The sequence below is a fragment of the Melanerpes formicivorus genome, unplaced genomic scaffold (assembly GCF_026170545.1).
Source record: "Melanerpes formicivorus ecotype bairdi unplaced genomic scaffold, bMelFor1.0.p_v2 SCAF_1792, whole genome shotgun sequence".
Taxonomy (NCBI): Eukaryota; Metazoa; Chordata; class Aves; order Piciformes; family Picidae; genus Melanerpes; species Melanerpes formicivorus.
Genome location: NW_027144144.1, coordinates 20,232 through 39,534, shown reverse-complemented (window position 1 = coordinate 39,534; position 19,303 = coordinate 20,232). Strand labels below are relative to the sequence as shown.

Genomic DNA, 19,303 nt, shown 5'->3' with positions numbered 1-19,303 from the left:
CTGGGAGGGACTGGGAGAGGACTGGGAGGGACTGGGAGGGGACTGGGAGGGACTGGGAGCAGGGCCAGGTCCCAGACCCCCAGTGCCCTCTCCCAGTACAGACCAGTACAGACCAGTATGGACCAGCACAGAGCAACCTGCCAGTGCCCCTCCCAGTCCATCCCAGTGCCCTCCCAGTCCCATCCCAGTATATCCCAGTGCCCCCCAGTACATCCCAATACATCCCACTGCCCCTCCCAGTATATCCCAGTACATCCCAGTCCCCCCCCAGTGCCTCCCAGTACATCCCAGTCCCCCCCCCCAGTGCCTCCCAGTACATCCCAGTGCCTCCCAGTGCCCTCCCAGTCCCCCCCCCAGTGCCCTCCCAGTACATCCCAGTGCCCCTCCCAGTGCATCCCAGTGCCTCCCAGTACATCCCAGTCCTCCCCCCAGTGCCCCCCCAGTGCCTCCCAGTCCATCCCCAGTATATCCCAGTGCCCCCCCCAGTACATCCCAGTACATCCCAGTGCTCCTCCCAGTGCATCCAGTGCCTCCCAGTGCATCCCAGTGCCCCTCCCAGTGCATCCCAGTACGTCCCAGTGCCCCCTCCAGTACATCCCAGTGCCCTCCCAGTGCCTCCCAGTGCATCCCAGTGCATCCCAGTACATCCCAGTACATCCCAGTTGCCTCCCAGTCACCCCCCCAGTGCCTCCCAGTGCCCTCCCAGTGCATCCCAGTGCCCCTCCCAGTGCATCCCAGTACGTCCCAGTGCATCCCCACTACATCCCAGTGCCTCCCAGTACATCCCAGTGCCCCCTCCCGTACATCCCAGTCCATCCCAGTCCCCCCCAGTGCCTCCCAGTCCATCCCAGTACATCCCAGTCCCTCCCAGTGCCCTTCCAGTCCATCCCAGTATATCCCAGTCCCCCTCCCACTACATCCCAGTACATCCCAGGTCCATCCCAGTGCCTCCCAGTCCCCCCCAGTCCCCTTCCCGGTCTCCTCCCGGTGTCTCTCAGCCCTCCCAGTCCCTCCCAGTGCCTCCCAGTCCCCTCCCAGTCCCTCCCAGTGCCTCCCAGTCCCTCCCAGTTCCCCCCAGTGCCCAGGGCGGGGCCGGTGCAGGATTTCCTGGGGGGTGGAGCCCCCCCCGGCCCCCCCCCGCGCCCCTCCCCCCCGCAGCCCCGCTCGGCGCCATGAGGGTGAGGCGCTGCTTACTGGGCAGACTGGGAGGCACTGGGAGGGCACTGGGAGGCACTGGGGGGCACTGGGAGCCGCGGGGGGACACGGGGGGAGGCGGGGGGGGAGCGCTGGGAGGGACTGGGATGGACTGGGAGGCACTGGGAGGGGGTGTGGGGGGGGACTGGGGCATACTGGGAGGCACTGGGATGAACTGGGGGAGGAACTGGGGGGGGGGACTGGGATGGACTGAGTGGCACTGGGAGGGGGTGTGGGGGGGGACTGGGGCATCCTGGGAGGCACTGGGATGTACTGGGATATACTGGGAGGGACTGGGAGGCACTGGGATGGGACTGGGATGTACTGGGGGGGGGGACTGGGATGTATTGGGAGGCACTGGAGGCACTGGGAGGGCACTGGGATGTACTGGGAGAGGACTGGGAGCGACTGGGAGGCACTGGGATATACTGGGAGAGGACTGGGAGTGACTGGGAGGCACTGGGAGGGGGTCAGAGGGTATTGGACATACTGGGAGGAACTGGAGAGGGGACTGGATGTACTGGGAGGCACTGGGATGGGACTGGGAGGAACAGGGAGGGATGGGGATGTACTGGGGGGGGACTGGGATGTACTGGATGGGACTGGGATGTACTGGGAGGGCACTGGGATGATACTGGGATGGGACTGGGATGTACTGGGGGGCACTGGGAGGGCACTGGGATGTACTGGGATGGGACTGGGATGTACTGGGGGGCACTGGGAGGGCACTGGGAGTGTACTGGGATGGGACTGGGATGTACTGGGGGGCACTGGGAGGGCACTGGGATGTACTGGGATGGGACTGGGATGTACTGGGATGGGACTGGGAGGGCACTGGGAGGGCACTGGGATGTACTGGGATGGGACTGGGATGTACTGGGGGGCACTGGGAGGGCACTGGGATGTACTGGGATGGGACTGGGATGTACTGGGATGGGACTGGGATGTACTGGGGGGCACTGGGAGGGCACTGGGATGTACTGGGGGGCACTGGGATGTACTGGGATGGGACTGGGATGTACTGGGCTGGAACTGGGAGGTACTGGGAGGGGGGCTGGGTGCCTGGGGGGGTCTGGGTGTTACTGGAGGGAACTGGGAGCTACTGGTGGGCACTGGTCCCCTCCCCCCCCCCTCCCCCCCAGCTCCTGCTGTCCCTCTGGCTCCTGGCCTGCACCTGCCTGGGGACCCTGGGCCAAGGTACTGGGAGGCACTGGGAGGGCACTGGTCCATACTGGGAGGGGACTGGAGGCACTGGGAGGGCACTGGGATGAACTGGTCCATACTGGGAGGGCACTGGGATGAACTGGTCCATAGTGGGAGGGGACTGGGAGGGCACTGGGATGAACTGGTCCATACTGGGAGGGCACTGGGAGGGCACTGGGATGAACTGGTCCATAGTGGGAGGGGACTGGGATGAACTGGTCCATACTGGGAAGGGACTGGGAGGGACTGGAAGGGCACTGGGATGAACTGGTCCATACTGGGAAGGGACTGGGAGGGACTGGGAGGGCACTGGGATGAACTGGTCCATACTGGGAGGGGACTGGGAGGGGACTGGGATGAACTGGTCCATACTGGGAGGGCACTGGGAGGGGACTGGGACGAACTGGTCCATACTGGGAGGGCACTGGGAGGGGACTGGGATGAACTGGTCCATACTGGGAGGGCACTGGGAGGGGACTGGGATGAACTGGTCCATACTGGGAGGGCACTGGGAGGGCACTGGGATGAACTGGTCCATACTGGGAGGGCACTGGGAGGGGACTGGGAGGGCACTGGGATGAACTGGTCCATACTGGGAGGGCACTGGGAGGGGACTGGGAGGGGACTGGGATGAACTGGTCCATACTGGGAGGGCACTGGGAGGGGACTGGGATGAACTGGTCCATACTGGGAGGGCACTGGGAGGGCACTGGGATGAACTGGTCCATACTGGGAGGGCACTGGGAGGGCACTGGGAGGGCACTGGGATGAACTGGTCCATACTGGGAGGGCACTGGGAGGGGACTGGGATGAACTGGTCCATACTGGGAAGGCACTGGGAGGGCACTGGGAGGGCACTGGGATGAACTGGTCCATACTGGGAGGGGACTGGGAGGGGACTGGGATGAACTGGTCCATACTGGGAGGGCACTGGGAGGGGACTGGGATGAACTGGTCCATACTGGGAGGGCACTGGGAGGGGACTGGGATGAACTGGTCCATACTGGGAGGGCACTGGGAGGGGACTGGGAGGGCACTGGGATGAACTGGTCCATACTGGGAGGGCACTGGGAGGGCACTGGGAGGGGACTGGGATGAACTGGTCCATACTGGGAGGGCACTGGGAGGGGACTGGGATGAACTGGTCCATACTGGGAGGGCACTGGGAGGGCACTGGGATGAACTGGTCCATACTGGGAGGGCACTGGGAGGGGACTGGGAGGGCACTGGGATGAACTGGTCCATACTGGGAGGGCACTGGGAGGGCACTGGGAGGGGACTGGGATGAACTGGTCCATACTGGGAGGGCACTGGGAGGGGACTGGGATGAACTGGTCCATACTGGGAGGGCACTGGGAGGGCACTGGGATGAACTGGTCCATACTGGGAGGGCACTGGGAGGGGACTGGGAGGGCACTGGGATGAACTGGTCCATACTGGGAGGGCACTGGGAGGGGACTGGGATGAACTGGTCCATACTGGGAAGGCACTGGGAGGGCACTGGGAGGGCACTGGGATGAACTGGTCCATACTGGGAGGGGACTGGGAGGGGACTGGGATGAACTGGTCCATACTGGGAGGGCACTGGGAGGGGACTGGGATGAACTGGTCCATACTGGGAGGGCACTGGGAGGGGGACTGGGATGAACTGGTCCATACTGAGAGGGCACTGGGAGGGATTGGGAGGGCACTGGGATGAACTGGTCCATACTGGGAAGGGACTGGGAGGGACTGGGAGGGGACTGGGATGAACTGGTCCATACTGGGAGGGCACTGGGATGAACTGGTCCATACTGGGAAGGGACTGGGAGGGACTGATAGGGCACTGGGATGAACTGGTCCATACTGGGAGGGGCTGGGAGGGCACTGGGAGGGCACTGATCCATACTGGGAGGCTCTGTACTGGTCTGTACTGGGTTATACTGGCATGTACTGGGAGCACTGCTGTGTGCTGGGCTATACTGGTCCATACTGGTCCAAACTGGTTACCCATCAGCCCCCACAGCGCCACCTGCAGACCCTCCCCGGGAGGCAACTGACCCCACCCAGGGTGAGTGACCAATGGGAGGCGACTGGGAGGGGACTGGGAGGGACTGGGAAGGGATTAGGAGGGAACTGGGTGGGAACTGGGAGGGACTGGGTGGGAACTGGGAGGGACTGGGAGGGACTGGGAGGGACTGGAGCTCAAATCCCCTTGCCCCCCCCCCCCTTCTGCAGGGCATGCTGGGAACTGGGCGGATCCTTTCAGCTATGGTTGGTGCCACACCTCCCAGACACACCCTCCCAGTCCCTCCCAGTCCCCTCCCAGTCCCCTCCCAGTCCCCTCCCAATCCCTCCCAATCCCTTCCCAGTCCCCTCTCAGTCCCTCCCAGTCCCTCCCAATCCCCTCCCAGTCCCTCCCAGTCCCTCCCAGTCCCCTCCCAGTCCCTCCCAGTCCCCTCCCAGTCCCTCCCAGTCCCTCCCAATCCCTCCCAATCCCTTCCCAGTCCCCTCTCAGTCCCTCCCAGTCCCTCCCAGTCCCCTCTCAGTCCCTCCCAGTCCCCTCCCACTCCCTCCCAATCCCCTCCCAGTCCCTCCCAGTCCCCTCCCAGTCCCTCCCAATCCCCTCCCAGTCCCTCCCAGTCCCTCCCAGTCCCCTCCCAGTCCCTCCCAATCCCCTCCCAATCCCTCCCAATCCCTTCCCAGTCCCCTCCCAGTCCCTCCCAGTCCCTCCCAATCCCCTCCCAATCCCTCCCAATCCCCTCCCAGTCCCCTCCCAGTCCCTCCCAATCCCTCCCAGTCCCCTGCCAGCCCTCTCGCCTATTGGCCCCGCCCTCTCGGACCACGCCCCTCTTGGCCCCGCCCCCAGACTATGCCTCCCTACGCCGCTGGGGGCTGGCAGTGGCTGCAGCCCTGTTTGTAACTGGGATTGGGGTCCTGGCCTGTGAGTACTGGGGGGCACTGGGATGAACTGGGAGGGGTCTGGGGGGCACTGGGAGGCACTGGGATGAACTGGGAGGGGTCTGGGGGGCACTGGGAGGCACTGGGATTAACTGGGAGGGGTCTGGGGGTCACTGGGAGGGGTCTGGGAGGCACTGGGATGAACTGGGAGGGGTCTGGGGGGCACTGGGATGTACTGGGAGGGGTCTGGGGGGCACTGGGATGAACTGGGAGGGGTCTGGGGGGCACTGGAAGGCACTGGGATGAACTGGGAGGGGTCTGGGGGGCACTGGGATGTACTGGGAGGGGGTCTGGGGGGCACTGGGATGAACTGGGAGGGGTCTGGGGGGCACTGGAAGGCACTGGGATGAACTGGGAGGGGTCTGGGGGGCACTGGGATGTACTGGGAGGGGTCTGGGGGGCACTGGGATGAACTGGGAGGGGTCTGGGGGGCACTGGAAGGCACTGGGATGAACTGGGAGGGGTCTGGGGGGCACTGGGATGTACTGGGAGGGGTCTGGGGGGCACTGGGATGAACTGGGAGGGGTCTGGGGGGCACTGGGAGGCACTGGGATTAACTGGGAGGGGTCTGGGGGGGCACTGGGAGGCACTGGGAGGGGTCTGGGGGGCACTGGGAGGCACAGGGATGGGTCCGGGGGGCACTAGGGGGGGTGTCTGGGAGGCTCCTGGGGGGCACTGGGGGGGTCTGGGGGCACTGGGATGAACTGGGGTGAACTGGGAGGGGTCTGGGGGGCACTGGGTGGCACTGGGGGACACTGAGAGGCTCCTGGGGGGCACTGGGGGGGGGCCTGGGCGGCTCTGCTCCACCCTGGCCCCCCCCCTGGGGTCCCTGCCCCCTGCCCCCTCCCCTCCCAGGCGGGAAGCTGGGCAAGTTCCCGCGCTGCCGGGGCCGCAACCGGAAGCAGTGAGTGGCGCGCACGCGCGCGGCCCCCCCCGCCCGCCTCCCTCCCCCCGTCCACCTGACCTCCCCACGTGACCTCCCTTTCCCCCCCCCCTTCCCCCGTCAGCTCCTATGAGGTCGCCGAGACCTGAGCCCCGCCCCCCGCGCCTGCTGGCGGCCCGCGGGAGCTGTAGCGAGGCAGCGCCGCTTCCGGCTCAAGCTCCGCCCACTTCCGGAAGTGCCTTGCTTGCCTTCTCCTCCGTCCCCGTCCCCGTCCCCTCCGCCCGCGGCTTCGCTGCTGGAAGGGCTTTGCCCCCACCCCGTGCTTTGGAACGGGTGGGACTGGGCCCAGGCTGGGCTGGACTGCTCCAGAGTGGTTTATAAACGGCTGTGCTGAGCTGGGCTGGGTCCAGACTGGCTTGGGCGGGGCTGGGCTGGGCAGGGCTGGGTTGGGCTGGGTTGGGTTGGGCTGGGTTGGGTCCAGACTGGATTGGACTGGGCTGGGTTGGGTTGGGCTGGGTTGGACTGGGCTGGGTTGGGTTGGACTGGGTTGGGGTGGGCAGGGCTGGACTGGGTTGGACTGACTTGGGCTCAGCTGGACTGGGCTGAACTGGGTTGGGATGGGATGGGTTGGGCAGGGCTGGACTGGGTTGGGCAGGGCTGGGTTGGGCTTGGTTGGACAGGGCTGGACTGGGTTGGGCAGGGCTGGGTTGGGCTGGATTGGATTGGACTGGTTCGGACTGGGCTGGGTTGGGTTGGACTGGGCTGGGTCCAGACTGGGTTGGGTCCAGACTGGGTTGGGTTGGGCAGGGCTGGGCTGGGTTGGGTCCAGACTGGGTTGGACTGGGCTGGGTTGGGTTGGACTGGGTTGGGTTGGGCAGGGCTGGACTGGGTTGGACTGGGTTGGGCAGGGCTGGGCTGGGTTGGGCAGGGCTGGGTTGGGCTGGATTGGATTGGACTGGTTCGGACTGGGCTGGGTTGGGTTGGACTGGGCTGGGTCCAGACTGGGTTGGGTCCAGACTGGGTTGGGTTGGGCAGGGCTGGGCTGGGTTGGGTCCAGACTGGATTGGACTGGGCTGGGTTGGGTTGGACTGGGCTGGGTTGGGTCCAGACTGGGTTGGACTGGGCTGGGTTGGGTTGGACTGGGTTGGGGTTGGGCAGGGCTGGACTGGGTTGGACTGGGTTGGGCAGGGCTGGGCTGGGTTGGGCAGGGCTGGGTTGGGCAGGGCTGGGCTGGGTTGGGTTGGGTTGGGTTGGGCAGGGCTGGGTTGGGCAGGGCTGGGCTGGGTTGGGTTGGGCTGGGTTGGACTGGTTTGGACTGGGCTGGGTTGGATTGGACTGGTTCGGACTGGGCTGGGTTGGGTTGGACTGGGCTGGGCTGGGCTGGGTTGGGCTCAGGGGGGCAGGGCAGACTGGGGCCAAGCTGCTGTGAGCCCTGATTGGCTGTCGAGTGACGGTAGGCATGACTGAAAGGCAGGGAGGCTCCTGGTTGGTCAGCTGTGAGCAGCAGAGGTGGGGAGGGGGCGTGTCCCGTTTATTGATTGGCAGCTGCGGTGGGCGTGGCCGTTTGGTAGATCACGATCGGCTGGGGGGGCGGAGCCAGAGGGGAGGGGAGGGGGCGTGGTCAGCACTGTCACAACCACAGCCGCCCTCCCATTGGTCCCCGGCCCTGCCCCCCCAGCCACTCACCGGCGCTGCCGCTCTCTTGGCTCCGCCCCGCACTGACGTCACGGCCCCGGCCACCGCCAGCCCCACCCCCGCTGCTGCCGAGCCAATCAGCAGCACCTGGGTGCCCAGCAGCGCCCTCTGCAGGAGGGGAGGACACGAGGCAGCCACAGGGACCCGCTGAGACCCACAGGGACCCACTGAGACCCATAGGGACCCATAGGGACCTATAGAGACCCACAGGGACCCACTGAGACCCATAGAGACATACTGAGACCCACAGGGACCCACTGAGACCCATAGAGACATACTGAGACCCATAGAGACCTATTGAGACCCACAGGGACCCATAGAGACCTATCAAGACCTATTGAGATCCGTAGAGACCCACTGAGGCCCACAGAGACCTATTGAGACCCATAGGGACCCATGGAGACCCACTGAGACTCATAGGGACCCACTGAGACCCATAAGGACCTATTGAGACCCACAGGGGACCCATAGAGATGTACTGAGACCCATAGAGACCCACTGAGGCACACAGAGACCTATTGAGACCCATAGGGACCCATAGAGACCCACTGAGACCCATAGAGACTTATTGAGACCCACAGGGACCTACTGAGACCCGTAGAGACCCACTGAGACCCATAGGGACCCATAGAGACCTACTGAGACCCATAGAGAACTATTGAGACCCATAGGGACCCATAGAGACCTACTGAGACCCATAGAGACCTACTGAGATTCAGTGAGACCCACAGAGACCCACAGGGACCCATAGAGACCCACTGAGGCCCACAGAGACCTACTGAGACCCATAGGGACCCATAGAGACTTATTGAGACCCATAGAGACCTATTGAGACCCATAGGGACCCATAGAGACCTGCTGAGACCCATAGAGACCAAGTGAGACCCACAGAGACCCACAGGGACCCATAGAGACCCACTGAGGCCCACAGAGACCAACTGAGACCTATAGGGGCCCTTAGAGACCCATAGGGACCCATAGAGACCTACTGAGACCCATAGAGACCTATTGAGACCCATAGGGACCCATAGAGACCTACTGAGACCCATAGAAACCTATTGAGACCCATAGGGACCCATAGAGACCTATTGAGACCCATAGAGACCTACTGAGACCCATAGAGACCTACTGAGACCCATAGGGACCCATAGAGACCTACTGAGACCCATAGAAACCTACTGAGACCCATAGGGACCCATAGAGACCTACTGAGACCCATAGAAACCTACTGAGACCCATAGGGACCCATAGAGACCTATTGAGACCCATAGAGACCTACTGAGACCCATAGAGACCTACTGAGACCCATAGGGACCCATAGAGACCTATTGAGACCCACAGGGACCCATAGAGACCTACAGGGACCCATAGAGACCTACTGAGACCCATAGAGACCTATTGAAACCCATAGGGACCCATAGAGACCTATTGAGACCCATAGAGACCTACTGAGACCCAGTGAGACCCACAGAGACCCACAGGGACCCATAGAGACCCACTGAGGCCCATAGAGACCTACTGAGACCCACAGGGACCCATAGAGACCTATTGAGACCCATAGAGACCTACTGAGACCCATAGGGACCCACTGAGACCCATAGAGACCTATTGAGACCCATAGAGACCTACTGAGACCCAGTGAGACCCACAGAGACCCACAGGGACCCATAGAGACCCACTGAGGCCCATAGAGACCTACTGAGACCCATAGGGACCCATAGAGACCTACTGAGACCCAGTGAGACCCACAGAGACCCACAGGGACCCATAGAGACCCACTGAGGCCCATAGAGACCTACTGAGACCCATAGGGACCCATAGAGACCTACTGAGACCCAGTGAGACCCACAGAGACCCACAGGGACCCATAGAGACCCACTGAGGCCCATAGAGACCTACTGAGACCCATAGGGACCCATAGAGACCTACTGAGACCCAGTGAGACCCACAGAGACCCACAGGGACCCATAGAGACCCACTGAGGCCCATAGAGACCTACTGAGACCCATAGGGACCCATAGAGACCTACTGAGACCCAGTGAGACCCACAGAGACCCACAGGGACCCATAGAGACCCACTGAGGCCCATAGAGACCTACTGAGACCCATAGGGACCCATAGAGACCTATTGAGACACATAGAGACCTATTGAGACCCATAGGGATCCATAGAGCCCCACTGAGCCCCATAGAGCCCCACAGTGCCCCATTGAGCCCCATAGGGACGTGGGGGGTCCCCAGCCCTGCCCCCCACCCCCTACCTGCGCCGGGGGCCCGAGGCCTCCGCAGTCCCAGCAGGTGCCCCCTAGCAGCAGCCCCAGCAGCAGCAGCTCCAGCAGCGCCCCCAGGGCCAGCAGCAGCTCCAGGACCAGGGCGCAGCGGCACTGGGGGGGCACAGATGGCACCCGGGGGCACCCCACTGCCCCCCCACTGCCCCTGAATGGCACCAAGACCTCCCAGTGCCCCCCTGAATGGCACCAGTGCCACCCAATGCCCCCCCAGTGCCACCCTGAATGGCACCCAATGCCCCCAGTGCCACCCTGAATGGCACCAGTGCCACCCAATGCCCCCCCAGTGCCACCCTGAATGGCACCAGTGCCACCCAATGCCACCCCAGTGCCCCCCTGAATGTCACCCAATGCCCCCCAGTGCCACCCTGAATGTCACCAGTGCCACCCAATGCCCCCCCAGTGCCCCCCTGAATGTCACCCAATACCCCCAGTGCCACCCTGAATGGCACCAGTGCCACCCAATGCCCCCCCAGTGCCCCCCTGAATGGCACCAGTGCCACCCAATGCCCCCCCAGTGCCACCCTGAATGGCACCCAATGCCCCCCAGTGCCACTCTGAATCTCACCAGTGCCACCCAATGCCCCCCCAGTGCCACCCTGAATGGCACCAGTGCCACCCAATGCCACCCCAGTGCCACCCTGAATGGCACCAGTGCCACCCAATGCCACCCCAGTGCCACCCTGAATGTCACCCAATGCCCCCCAGTGCCCCCCTGAATGGCACCAGTGCCACCCAATGCCCCCCAGTGCCACCCTGAATGGCACCAGTGCCACCCAATGCCACCCCAGTGCCACCCTGAATGTCACCCAATGCCCCCCAGTGCCACCCTGAATGGCACCAGTGCCACCCAATGCCCCCCCAGTGCCACCCTGAATGGCACCCAATGCCCCCCAGTGCCACCCTGAATGTCACCAGTGCCACCCCAGTGCCCCCCCAGTGCCACCCTGAATGGCACCAGTGCCACCCAGTGTCACCCCAGTGCCCCCCCAGTGCCACCCTGAATGTCACCAGTGCCACCCCAGTGCCCCCCCAGTGCCACCCTGCATGTCACCAGTGCCACCCAGTGCCACCCCAGTGCCACCCTGAATGTCACCAGTGCCCCCCCAGTGCCACCCTGAATGGCACCAGTGCCACGCAATGCCACCCCAGTGCCTCCCAGTGCCACCCCAGTGCCACCCTGAATGTCACCAGTGCCACCCAATGCCACCCTAGTGCCACCCTGAATGTCACCAGTGCCACCCAATGCCACCCCAGTGCCCCCCCAGTGCCCCCCTGAATGGCACCAGTGCAACCCAATGCCCCCCAGTGCCCCCCGAATGTCACCAGTGCCACCCCACTGCCCCCCCAGTGCCCCCCAGTGCCTCCCAGTGCCAGCCCAGTGCCACCCTGAATGTCACCAGTGCCACCCAGTGCCACCCCAGTGCCCCTTACTCACCCTCCCTGCCGAGGGTCTCTGTGCCAGAGCCAGCAGCAGCCCCCCCAGACACCAAGAGCTGGGGGCAGGGGGCAGGGGGTGTCAGGGCCTGCCCCCCATGTCTCCCCCCCCACCAACCCCTTCCAAGCACCCTCCCCAGCGCCCCCGCCCCCCTGGGACCCCCCCTCCTCCTCACCAGCCCCCCCCAGGGCCAGGGGTGCCCCCAGCTGGGTCTCCGTCGGATCCTCCAGCGCCCCCAGCAGGGCTCCCCCCAGCGCCACCTGCAGGGCCCCCAGCAGCAGCTGCCACACCTGGAGGGGGAGAGTGGGGTGGGGGGGGTGTTACACAGCCCCTACTCAGCCCCTACTCAGCCCCTACTCAGCCCTTACACAGCCCCTACTCAGCCCCTACACAGCCCCTACTCAGCCCCTACTCAGCCCTTACACAGCCCCTACTCAGCCCCTACACAGCCCCTACTCAGCCCCTACTCAGCCCTTACACAGCCCCTACACAGCCCCTACACAGCCCCTACTCAGCCCCTACTCAGCCCCTACACAGCCCCCACTCAGCCCCTACACAGCCCCTACTCAGCCCCTACTCAGCCCCTACTCAGCCCTTACACAGCCCCTACTCAGCCCCTACTCAGCCCTTACACAGCCCCTACTCAGCCCCTACTCAGCACCTACTCAGCCCTTACACAGCCCCTATACAGCCCCCACTCAGCCCCTACACAGCCCCTACTCAGCCCTTACTCAGCCCTTACACAGCCCCTACTCAGCCCTTACTCAGCCCTTACACAGCCCCTACTCAGCCCCTACTCAGCCCTTACACAGCCCCACTCAGCCCCTACTCAGCCTCTACTCAGCCCCTACTCAGCCCTTACTCAGCCCTTACTCAGCCCCTACTCATCCCCTACACAGCCTCTACTCAGCCCCTACTCAGCCCCTACACAGCCCTTACACAGCCCCTACTCAGTCCCTAAACAGCCTCTACTCAGCCCCTACTCAGCCCTTACACAGCCCCTACTCAGCCCCTACACAGCCCCCACTCAGCCCCTACACAGCCTCTACTCAGCCCCTACTCAGCCCCTACACAGCCCCTACACAGCCCCCACTCAGCCCCTACTCAGCCCTTACACAGCCCCTACTCAGCCCCTACACAGCCCTTACACAGCCCCTACTCAGCCCCTACACAGCCCCTACACAGCCCCCACTCAGCCCCTACTCAGCCCTTACACAGCCCCTACTCAGCCCCTACACAGCCCTTACACAGCCCCTACTCAGCCCCTACACAGCCCCTACACAGCCCCCACTCAGCCCCTACACAGCCCCCACTCAGCCCCTACTCAGCCCTTACACAGCCCCTACTCAGCCCCTACACAGCCCTTACACAGCCCCTACTCAGCCCCTACACAGCCCCTACACAGCCCCCACTCAGCCCCTACTCAGCCCTTACACAGCCCCTACTCAGCCCCTACTCAGCCCTTACACAGCCCCTACTCAGCCCTTACACAGCCCCTACTTAGCCCCTACTCAGCCCTTGCACAGCCCCTACTCAGCCCCTACACAGCCTCTACTCAGCCCTTACACAGCCCCTACACAGCCTCTACTCAGCCCCTACTCAGCCCTTACACAGCCCCTACTCAGCCCCTACTCAGCCCTTACACAGCCCCTACTCAGCCCCTACACAGCCCCTACACAGCCCCTACTCAGCCCTTACACAGCCCCTACTTAGCCCCTACTCAGCCCTTGCACAGCCCCTACTCAGCCCCTACACAGCCTCTACTCAGCCCTTACACAGCCCCTACACAGCCTCTACTCAGCCCCTACTCAGCCCTTACACAGCCCCTACTCAGCCCCTACTCAGCCCTTACACAGCCCCTACTCAGCCCCTACACAGCCCCTACACAGCCCCTACTCAGCCCTTACACAGCCCCTACACAGCCCCACTCAGCCCCTACTCAGCCCTTACTCAGCCCCTACTCAGCCCTTACTCAGCCCTTACACAGCCCCTACACAGCCCTTACACAGCCCCTACTCAGCCCTTACACAGCCCCTACTCAGCCCCTACTCAGTCCCTACTCAGCCTCTACTCAGCCCCTACACAGCCCCTACTCAGCCCCTACTCAGCCCTTACTCCCAGGCTACTCCCAGGTTGCTCTGAGGCTACTTCTAGCCCCCTCCCATCTCTCCCCTTCCCTACCACCTCCCTCCCAGCTCCCCCCCCCCCAGGTTACTCCATAGTTCCTCCTGACTTACTCCCAGGTTACTCTGGGGTTCCTCCCAAGCCCTCCCTCCCCATTGGTTCCTCCTCACTTACTCCCAGGGCCAGGGGTGCCCCCCACAGGCTGCTGCTTTTCTGGGCCTGGCTGGGGGCCTCTGGGCCCTGCCCCCCCGGCAGGATCTGGGTCAGCAGCACCACCGGCTCCAGGGGCCTGTGGGGAAGGACCCCCCTGGAGCTCCCAGTATGGCCCCAGTGCCCCCCCCCCCAGTGCCCCCAGTATGGACCAGTATGGCCCCAGTGCCCCCCCAGTATGGCCCCCCCAGTATGGCCTCAGTCCCTCCCAGCCCACCCCAGTCTCCTCCCAGTCCCCCCAAGTCCCTCCCAGTCCTCCCCAGTCCCCTTCCAGTTCCCCCCAGTCCCTCCTAGTCCCTCCCAGTCTCCCCCAGTCCCCCTCCCAGTCCCCTCCCACTGCCCCCCAGTCCCTCCCAGTCTCCCCCAGTCCCCCTCCCAGTCCCCTCCCACTGCCCCCCAGTCCCTCCCAGTCCTCCCCAGTCCCCTTCCAGTTCCCCCCAGTCCCTCCCAGTCTCCCCCAGTCCCCCTCCCAGTCCCCTCCCACTGCCCCCCAGTCCCTCCCAGTCCCCCCCAGTCCCCCTCCCAGTCTCCCCCCAGTCCCTCCCAGTCTCCCCCACCTGGAGACCCCTGGCTCCATCCTGGCCTCCAGTTCCCTCCCAGTCCCCTCCCAGTTCCCCCCCAGTTCCCTCCCAGTTCCCTCCCAGTGCCCTTTGTCCCCCCCCCCCCGCCCCTCCCCCCTCGTTAACTCTTTTTGGGGCTAAAAAGCTCCAGTTTGGGTCCTCCGGGGGGGGGGTTAAAACCTTTGCCCCTTTTGTGGGGGGGCTGAAACTCAGCGAATTTGGGGATCCAGCCTCAAAACCGGGGGGGGGGAGGGGGGGGGCAACCTGCCCCCCTCCCGTCTGGGTCTGGCCAGGCTGGAGCTTTTGGGGTTAAATCCGGAGGGTTTGGGGCCAACAAAGCCTGAAGTGACCTCAGAGCTGCTTGGCTTTGGGGGCAGAAAGGACATTTTGGGGGGGGGAGGGGCCAAAAAAAAGCAACTTTCAGCCCAGTTTAGCCCCCAAAAATTGACATTTTTGGCCACAGTGAGGCCATTTTGGGGCTAAAAGTGACAATTTTAGGTCAAAAGCGCTCTTTTCAGGCCCCAAAATTGACATTTTTTGCAGCACTGAGGGCGTTTTGGGGTGAAAAATGACAATTTTGGGTCAAAAGTACCAATTCTGGGCCCCCAATATTGTCCTTTTTGTCCACATTGAAAGCATTTTGGGGCTAAAAAGCACAATTTGGGGTCAAAATTGCCCATTTTAGGCCCCAAAATGGACATTTTTTGGCAGCACTGAGGCCATTTTGGGGCTAAAAATGACAATTCTGGGTCAAAATCACCAATGCTGAGCCCCCCAAATTGATCTTTTTGGCAGCATTGAGGCCATTTGGGGGCTAAAAGTGACACTTTTGGGTCAAAATTGCCCATTTGGGAGCCCAAATTTGACCATTTTGGCCACAGTGAGGCCATTTTGGGGCTAAAAATGGCAAATCTGGGTCAAAATTGCCCATTTGGGGGCCCAAATGGACATTTTTTGGCCACACTGAAGCCATTTGGGGACTAAAAGTGACAATTTTAGGTCAAAATTGCCCGTTTTAGGCCCCAAAATTGACCTTTTTGGCCACAATGAGGCTGTTTTGGGGCTAAAAGTGACACTTTTGGGTCAAAATTGCCCATTTTGGGTCCCAAAATTGAACTTTTTGGCTACAGTGAGGCCATTTTGGGGCTAAAAGTGACACTTTTGGGTCAAAATTGCCCATTTTGGGCCCCAAATTGAATTTTTTTGGCAGCACTGAAACCATTTTGGGGCTAAAAGTGACACTTTTGGGTCAAAATTGCCCATTTTAGGCCCCAAAATTAATCTTTTTGGTCACACTGAAACCATTTTGGGGCTAAAAAGCACAATTTGGGGTCAAAATCGCCCAGTTTGGGTCCCAAAATTGACCTTTTCGGGCTGATTTTTGACCACGAGGGCACTTTTGGGGCTAAAAATCCTTCGCTTGGGTCAATTGATAACCCAAACTTGGGGAGGGGGTCGGGAGGGGGAACCGGGGGGGGGGGGGGGGAGTCATTTTGGGCTGAAAACCTCCGAGTTTGGCTTCTCGAGAGCGCCGCTTTTGAGGGCTGCTTTATTTTCACTGCGGCGGTTTTGGGGCTAAAAACAGCACTTTGGGGTCGGCCCTCCCCCCCCCGCCTTCAGCACGGTCACGCGGGGCCCCCCCAGGGTGGCGATGCTCGGGGGGGGCCAGACGATGTAGGTGGTCCGGCAGGGGGCCCCCGGCGGCGGTGACGTCGTCGATGAGGTCATCGGAATGGGAGGAGCCTGGCGGAGGGGGCGGGGCGAGAGGTCGGCCGAAAAGTTTGGAAGTGAGCCCAAAAGCGGCGCCGAAAGCTTGGGAATTCAGCCCCAAGCCTACCTTGTGGTGGCACCCCCGGGGGGCTTGGGGGTCCCGGCGGCGACCCCGGCGCCGACCCTGCCCCCGGCGGCGGCTGCGGCAGCGGCAGAGCTTCCCCATGGCTGCGAGCCCCGAAACGGGAGGAATTCCACCCAAAAATCAGCGCCCCGGCGCCGGGCGGGGGGAGTGGACTCGCGAAGTGACCCAAAAGCGCCCCGAATCGCCCCAAATCAGCCCCCCCCCCATACCCCCGGTGAGCCCAAAACGGAGCAAATCAGCCCCAAATCAGCCCCCAAGTGCCCCAAATCCGCCTGAATTAGCCCCAAATCAACCCTCAAATGCCCCAAATCCACCCAAATCAACCCCAAATGCCCCAAATCCACCCGAATTAGCCCAAGTCAGCCCCCAAATGCGCCCGACTTTGCCCCAAATCAGCCCCAAATGCCCCAAATCCACCCGAATCAGCCCCAAACCAGCCCCCAAGTGCTCCAAATCCGCCTGAATCAGCCCCAAAACAGCCCCAAGTACCCCAAACCCACCCGAATTAGCCCCAAATCAGCCCCCAAATCCGCCCGAATCAGCCCCAAATCAGCCCCCAAGTGCTCCAAATCCGCCTGAATCAGCCCCAAATCAGCCCCCAAATCCGCCCGAATCAGCCCCAAACCAGCCCCCAAGTGCTCCAAATCCGCCTGAATCAGCCCCAAATCAGCCCCCAAATCCACCCGAATTAGCCCCAAACCAGCCCCCAAGTGCCCCAAATCCGCCCGAATTAGCCCCAAATCAGCCCCAAATGCCCCAAATCCGCCCGAATCAGCCCCAAACCCGCCCGAATCAGCCCCAAACCAGCCCCCAAGTGCTCCAAATCCGCCTGAATCAGCCCCAAAACAGCCCCAAGTACCCCAAATCCACCCGAATTAGCCCCAAACCAGCCCCCTAGTGCCCCAAATCCGCCCGAATTAGCCCCAAATCAGCCCCCAAATGCCCCAAATCCAGCCCAAAATGCCCCAAATCCACCCGAATTAGCCCCAAACCAGCCCCCAAGTGCCCCAAACCCGCCCAAATCAGCCCCAAACCAGCCCCCTAGTGCCCCAAATCCAGCCCAAAATGCCCCAAATCCGCCCGAATTAGCCCCAAATCAGCCCCCAAGTGCCCCAAATCCAGCCCAAAATGCCCCAAATCCGCCCGAATTAGCCCCAAACCAGCCCCCAAGTGCCCCAAGTCCACCCGAATTAGCCCCAAACCAGCCCCCAAGTGCCCCAAATCCGCCCGAATTAGCCCCAAACCAGCCCCCAAGTGCCCCAAATCCACCCGAATTAGCCCCAAATCAGCCCCAAGTGCCCCAAATCCGCCCGAATTAGCCCCAAATCAACCCCCAAAAGCCTCAAGTCCACCCGAATTAGCCCCAAATCCAGCCCCAAATGCCCCAAATCCCCCCAAAACGGCCCCAAAATCAGCCTCAAATCGAATCTGCCCCAAATCGCTCCAAATTCACCCCAAATCCCCCCAAACAGCCCCAAATCCACCCCAAACCCCCCCAAATTCGCCCCCAAAAGGCCCAAATTTACCCCAAAACACAAAGCCCCCCCAATTACCCCCAAAACCCCCCAAATCCCCCCCAAAATACCCTCACGTTCACCCCAACCCCCCCTCAGCCCCCCCCGATTACCCTCCCCCACCCCCTCCAATCTGACCCCGAAGGGACCCCAATCCCCCCCCGAATCTTCTCCCCTCCCCCCCGCCCCGAGCCCCAAACCTGCCTCAATTCACCCCAAAACCTCCCCCGTGCCCCCCCCCCCCGCCCCCCACTCCCTTTTAGTTTGCCTGATCCTGGCGACTTTCAGCCCAAAAGCAGCCCCGGGGCTGGAGCTGGCTCCGGACTGGGGAGGGGGAGGGGGAGGGGCAGGATTTAGGGGTGCCGGGGGGGGGAGGGGAGGGCCCCCCCTTAAACTCCACCTCCCCCAGAAAGGTTTTCATTGGTCCCCAGAAGCCTCTAATTAGCCCCAAAAGTAGGGCAGGGCAGGGCAGGGAGCACCAAAAGCCTCTGACTCAGCCCCAAAAGCTCAGCCTGAGCCCCAAAGCTGAGCCTGAGCCCCCCAAAAGCTGAGCATGAACCCCCAAAAGCAGAGCCTGAGCCCCCAAAACTGAGCCTGAACCCCCAAAAGCAGAGCCTGAGCCCCCCAAAAGCTCAGTCTGAACCCCCAAAAGCTGAGCCTGAGCCCCCCCAAAAGCTGAGCCTGAACCCCCAAAAGCTGAGCCTGAGCCCCAAAAGCTGAGCCTGAGTCCCAAAGCTGAGCCTGAACCCCCAAAATCCTCTGATTCAGCCCCAAAAGCTGAGCCTGAACCCCTAAAAGCTGAGCCTGAGCCCCCAAAGCTGAGCCTGAGCCCCCAAAATCCTCTGATTCAGCCCCCAAAGCTGAGCCTGAACCCCTAAAAGCTGAGCCTGAGCCCCAAAGCTGAGCCTGAACCCCAAAGCTGAGCCTGAACCCCCAAAATCCTCTGATTCAGCCCCAAAAGCTGAGCCTGAACCCCCAAAGCTGAGCCTGAACCCTCAAAGCTGAGCCTGAACCCCAAAGCTGAGCCTGAACCCCAAAGCTGAGCTTGAACCCCCAAAATCCTCTGATTCAGCCCCAAAAGCTGAGCCTGAACCCCCAAAAGCTGAGCCTGAGCCCCCAAAGCTGAGCCTGAACCCCAAAGCTGAGCTTGAACCCCCAAAATCCTCTGATTCAGCCCCAAAAGCTGAGCCTGAACCCACAAAGCTGAGCCTGAACCCCCAAAATCCTCTGATTCAGCCCCAAAAGCTGAGCTTGAACCCCCAAAATCCTCTGATTCAGCCCCAAAAGCTGAGCCTGAACCCCCAAAGCTGAGCCTGAACCCCCAAAATCCTCTGATTCAGCCCCAAAAGCTGAGCCTGAGCCCCCAAAGCTGAGCCTGATTCTCAAAGCTGAGCCTGAAC

The 19,303-nt window shown here is 62.4% G+C and overlaps 1 protein-coding gene and 2 long non-coding RNA genes across 3 annotated transcripts; 1 reads left to right on the top strand and 2 right to left on the bottom strand.

The window, feature by feature from the left end:
* The first annotated feature begins 1,143 nt into the window (after positions 1 to 1,143).
* Positions 1,144 to 6,614, top strand: LOC137461326 (phospholemman-like). The gene is made up of 7 exons (XM_068171099.1): positions 1,144 to 1,178; positions 2,337 to 2,391; positions 4,394 to 4,447; positions 4,615 to 4,650; positions 5,246 to 5,320; positions 6,193 to 6,241; positions 6,345 to 6,614. Exons 1-7 carry the CDS (start codon positions 1,173 to 1,175, stop codon positions 6,367 to 6,369), a joined length of 300 nt encoding a protein of 99 aa, XP_068027200.1. The 5' UTR covers positions 1,144 to 1,172; the 3' UTR covers positions 6,370 to 6,614.
* Positions 6,615 to 8,031: 1,417 nt separating this feature from the next.
* Positions 8,032 to 11,699, bottom strand: LOC137461327 (uncharacterized). The gene is made up of 3 exons (XR_010993332.1): positions 11,641 to 11,699; positions 10,176 to 10,298; positions 8,032 to 8,109 (listed from the first exon to the last, which is right to left on the bottom strand). It is a non-coding gene; the product is annotated as an uncharacterized lncRNA (long non-coding RNA).
* A 4,354-nt stretch (positions 11,700 to 16,053) lies between these two features.
* On the bottom strand, positions 16,054 to 18,263 carry LOC137461328 (uncharacterized). Its single transcript, XR_010993333.1, has 3 exons — positions 18,172 to 18,263; positions 16,372 to 16,472; positions 16,054 to 16,277 (listed from the first exon to the last, which is right to left on the bottom strand). It is a non-coding gene; the product is annotated as an uncharacterized lncRNA (long non-coding RNA).
* Positions 18,264 to 19,303: the final 1,040 nt, after the last annotated feature.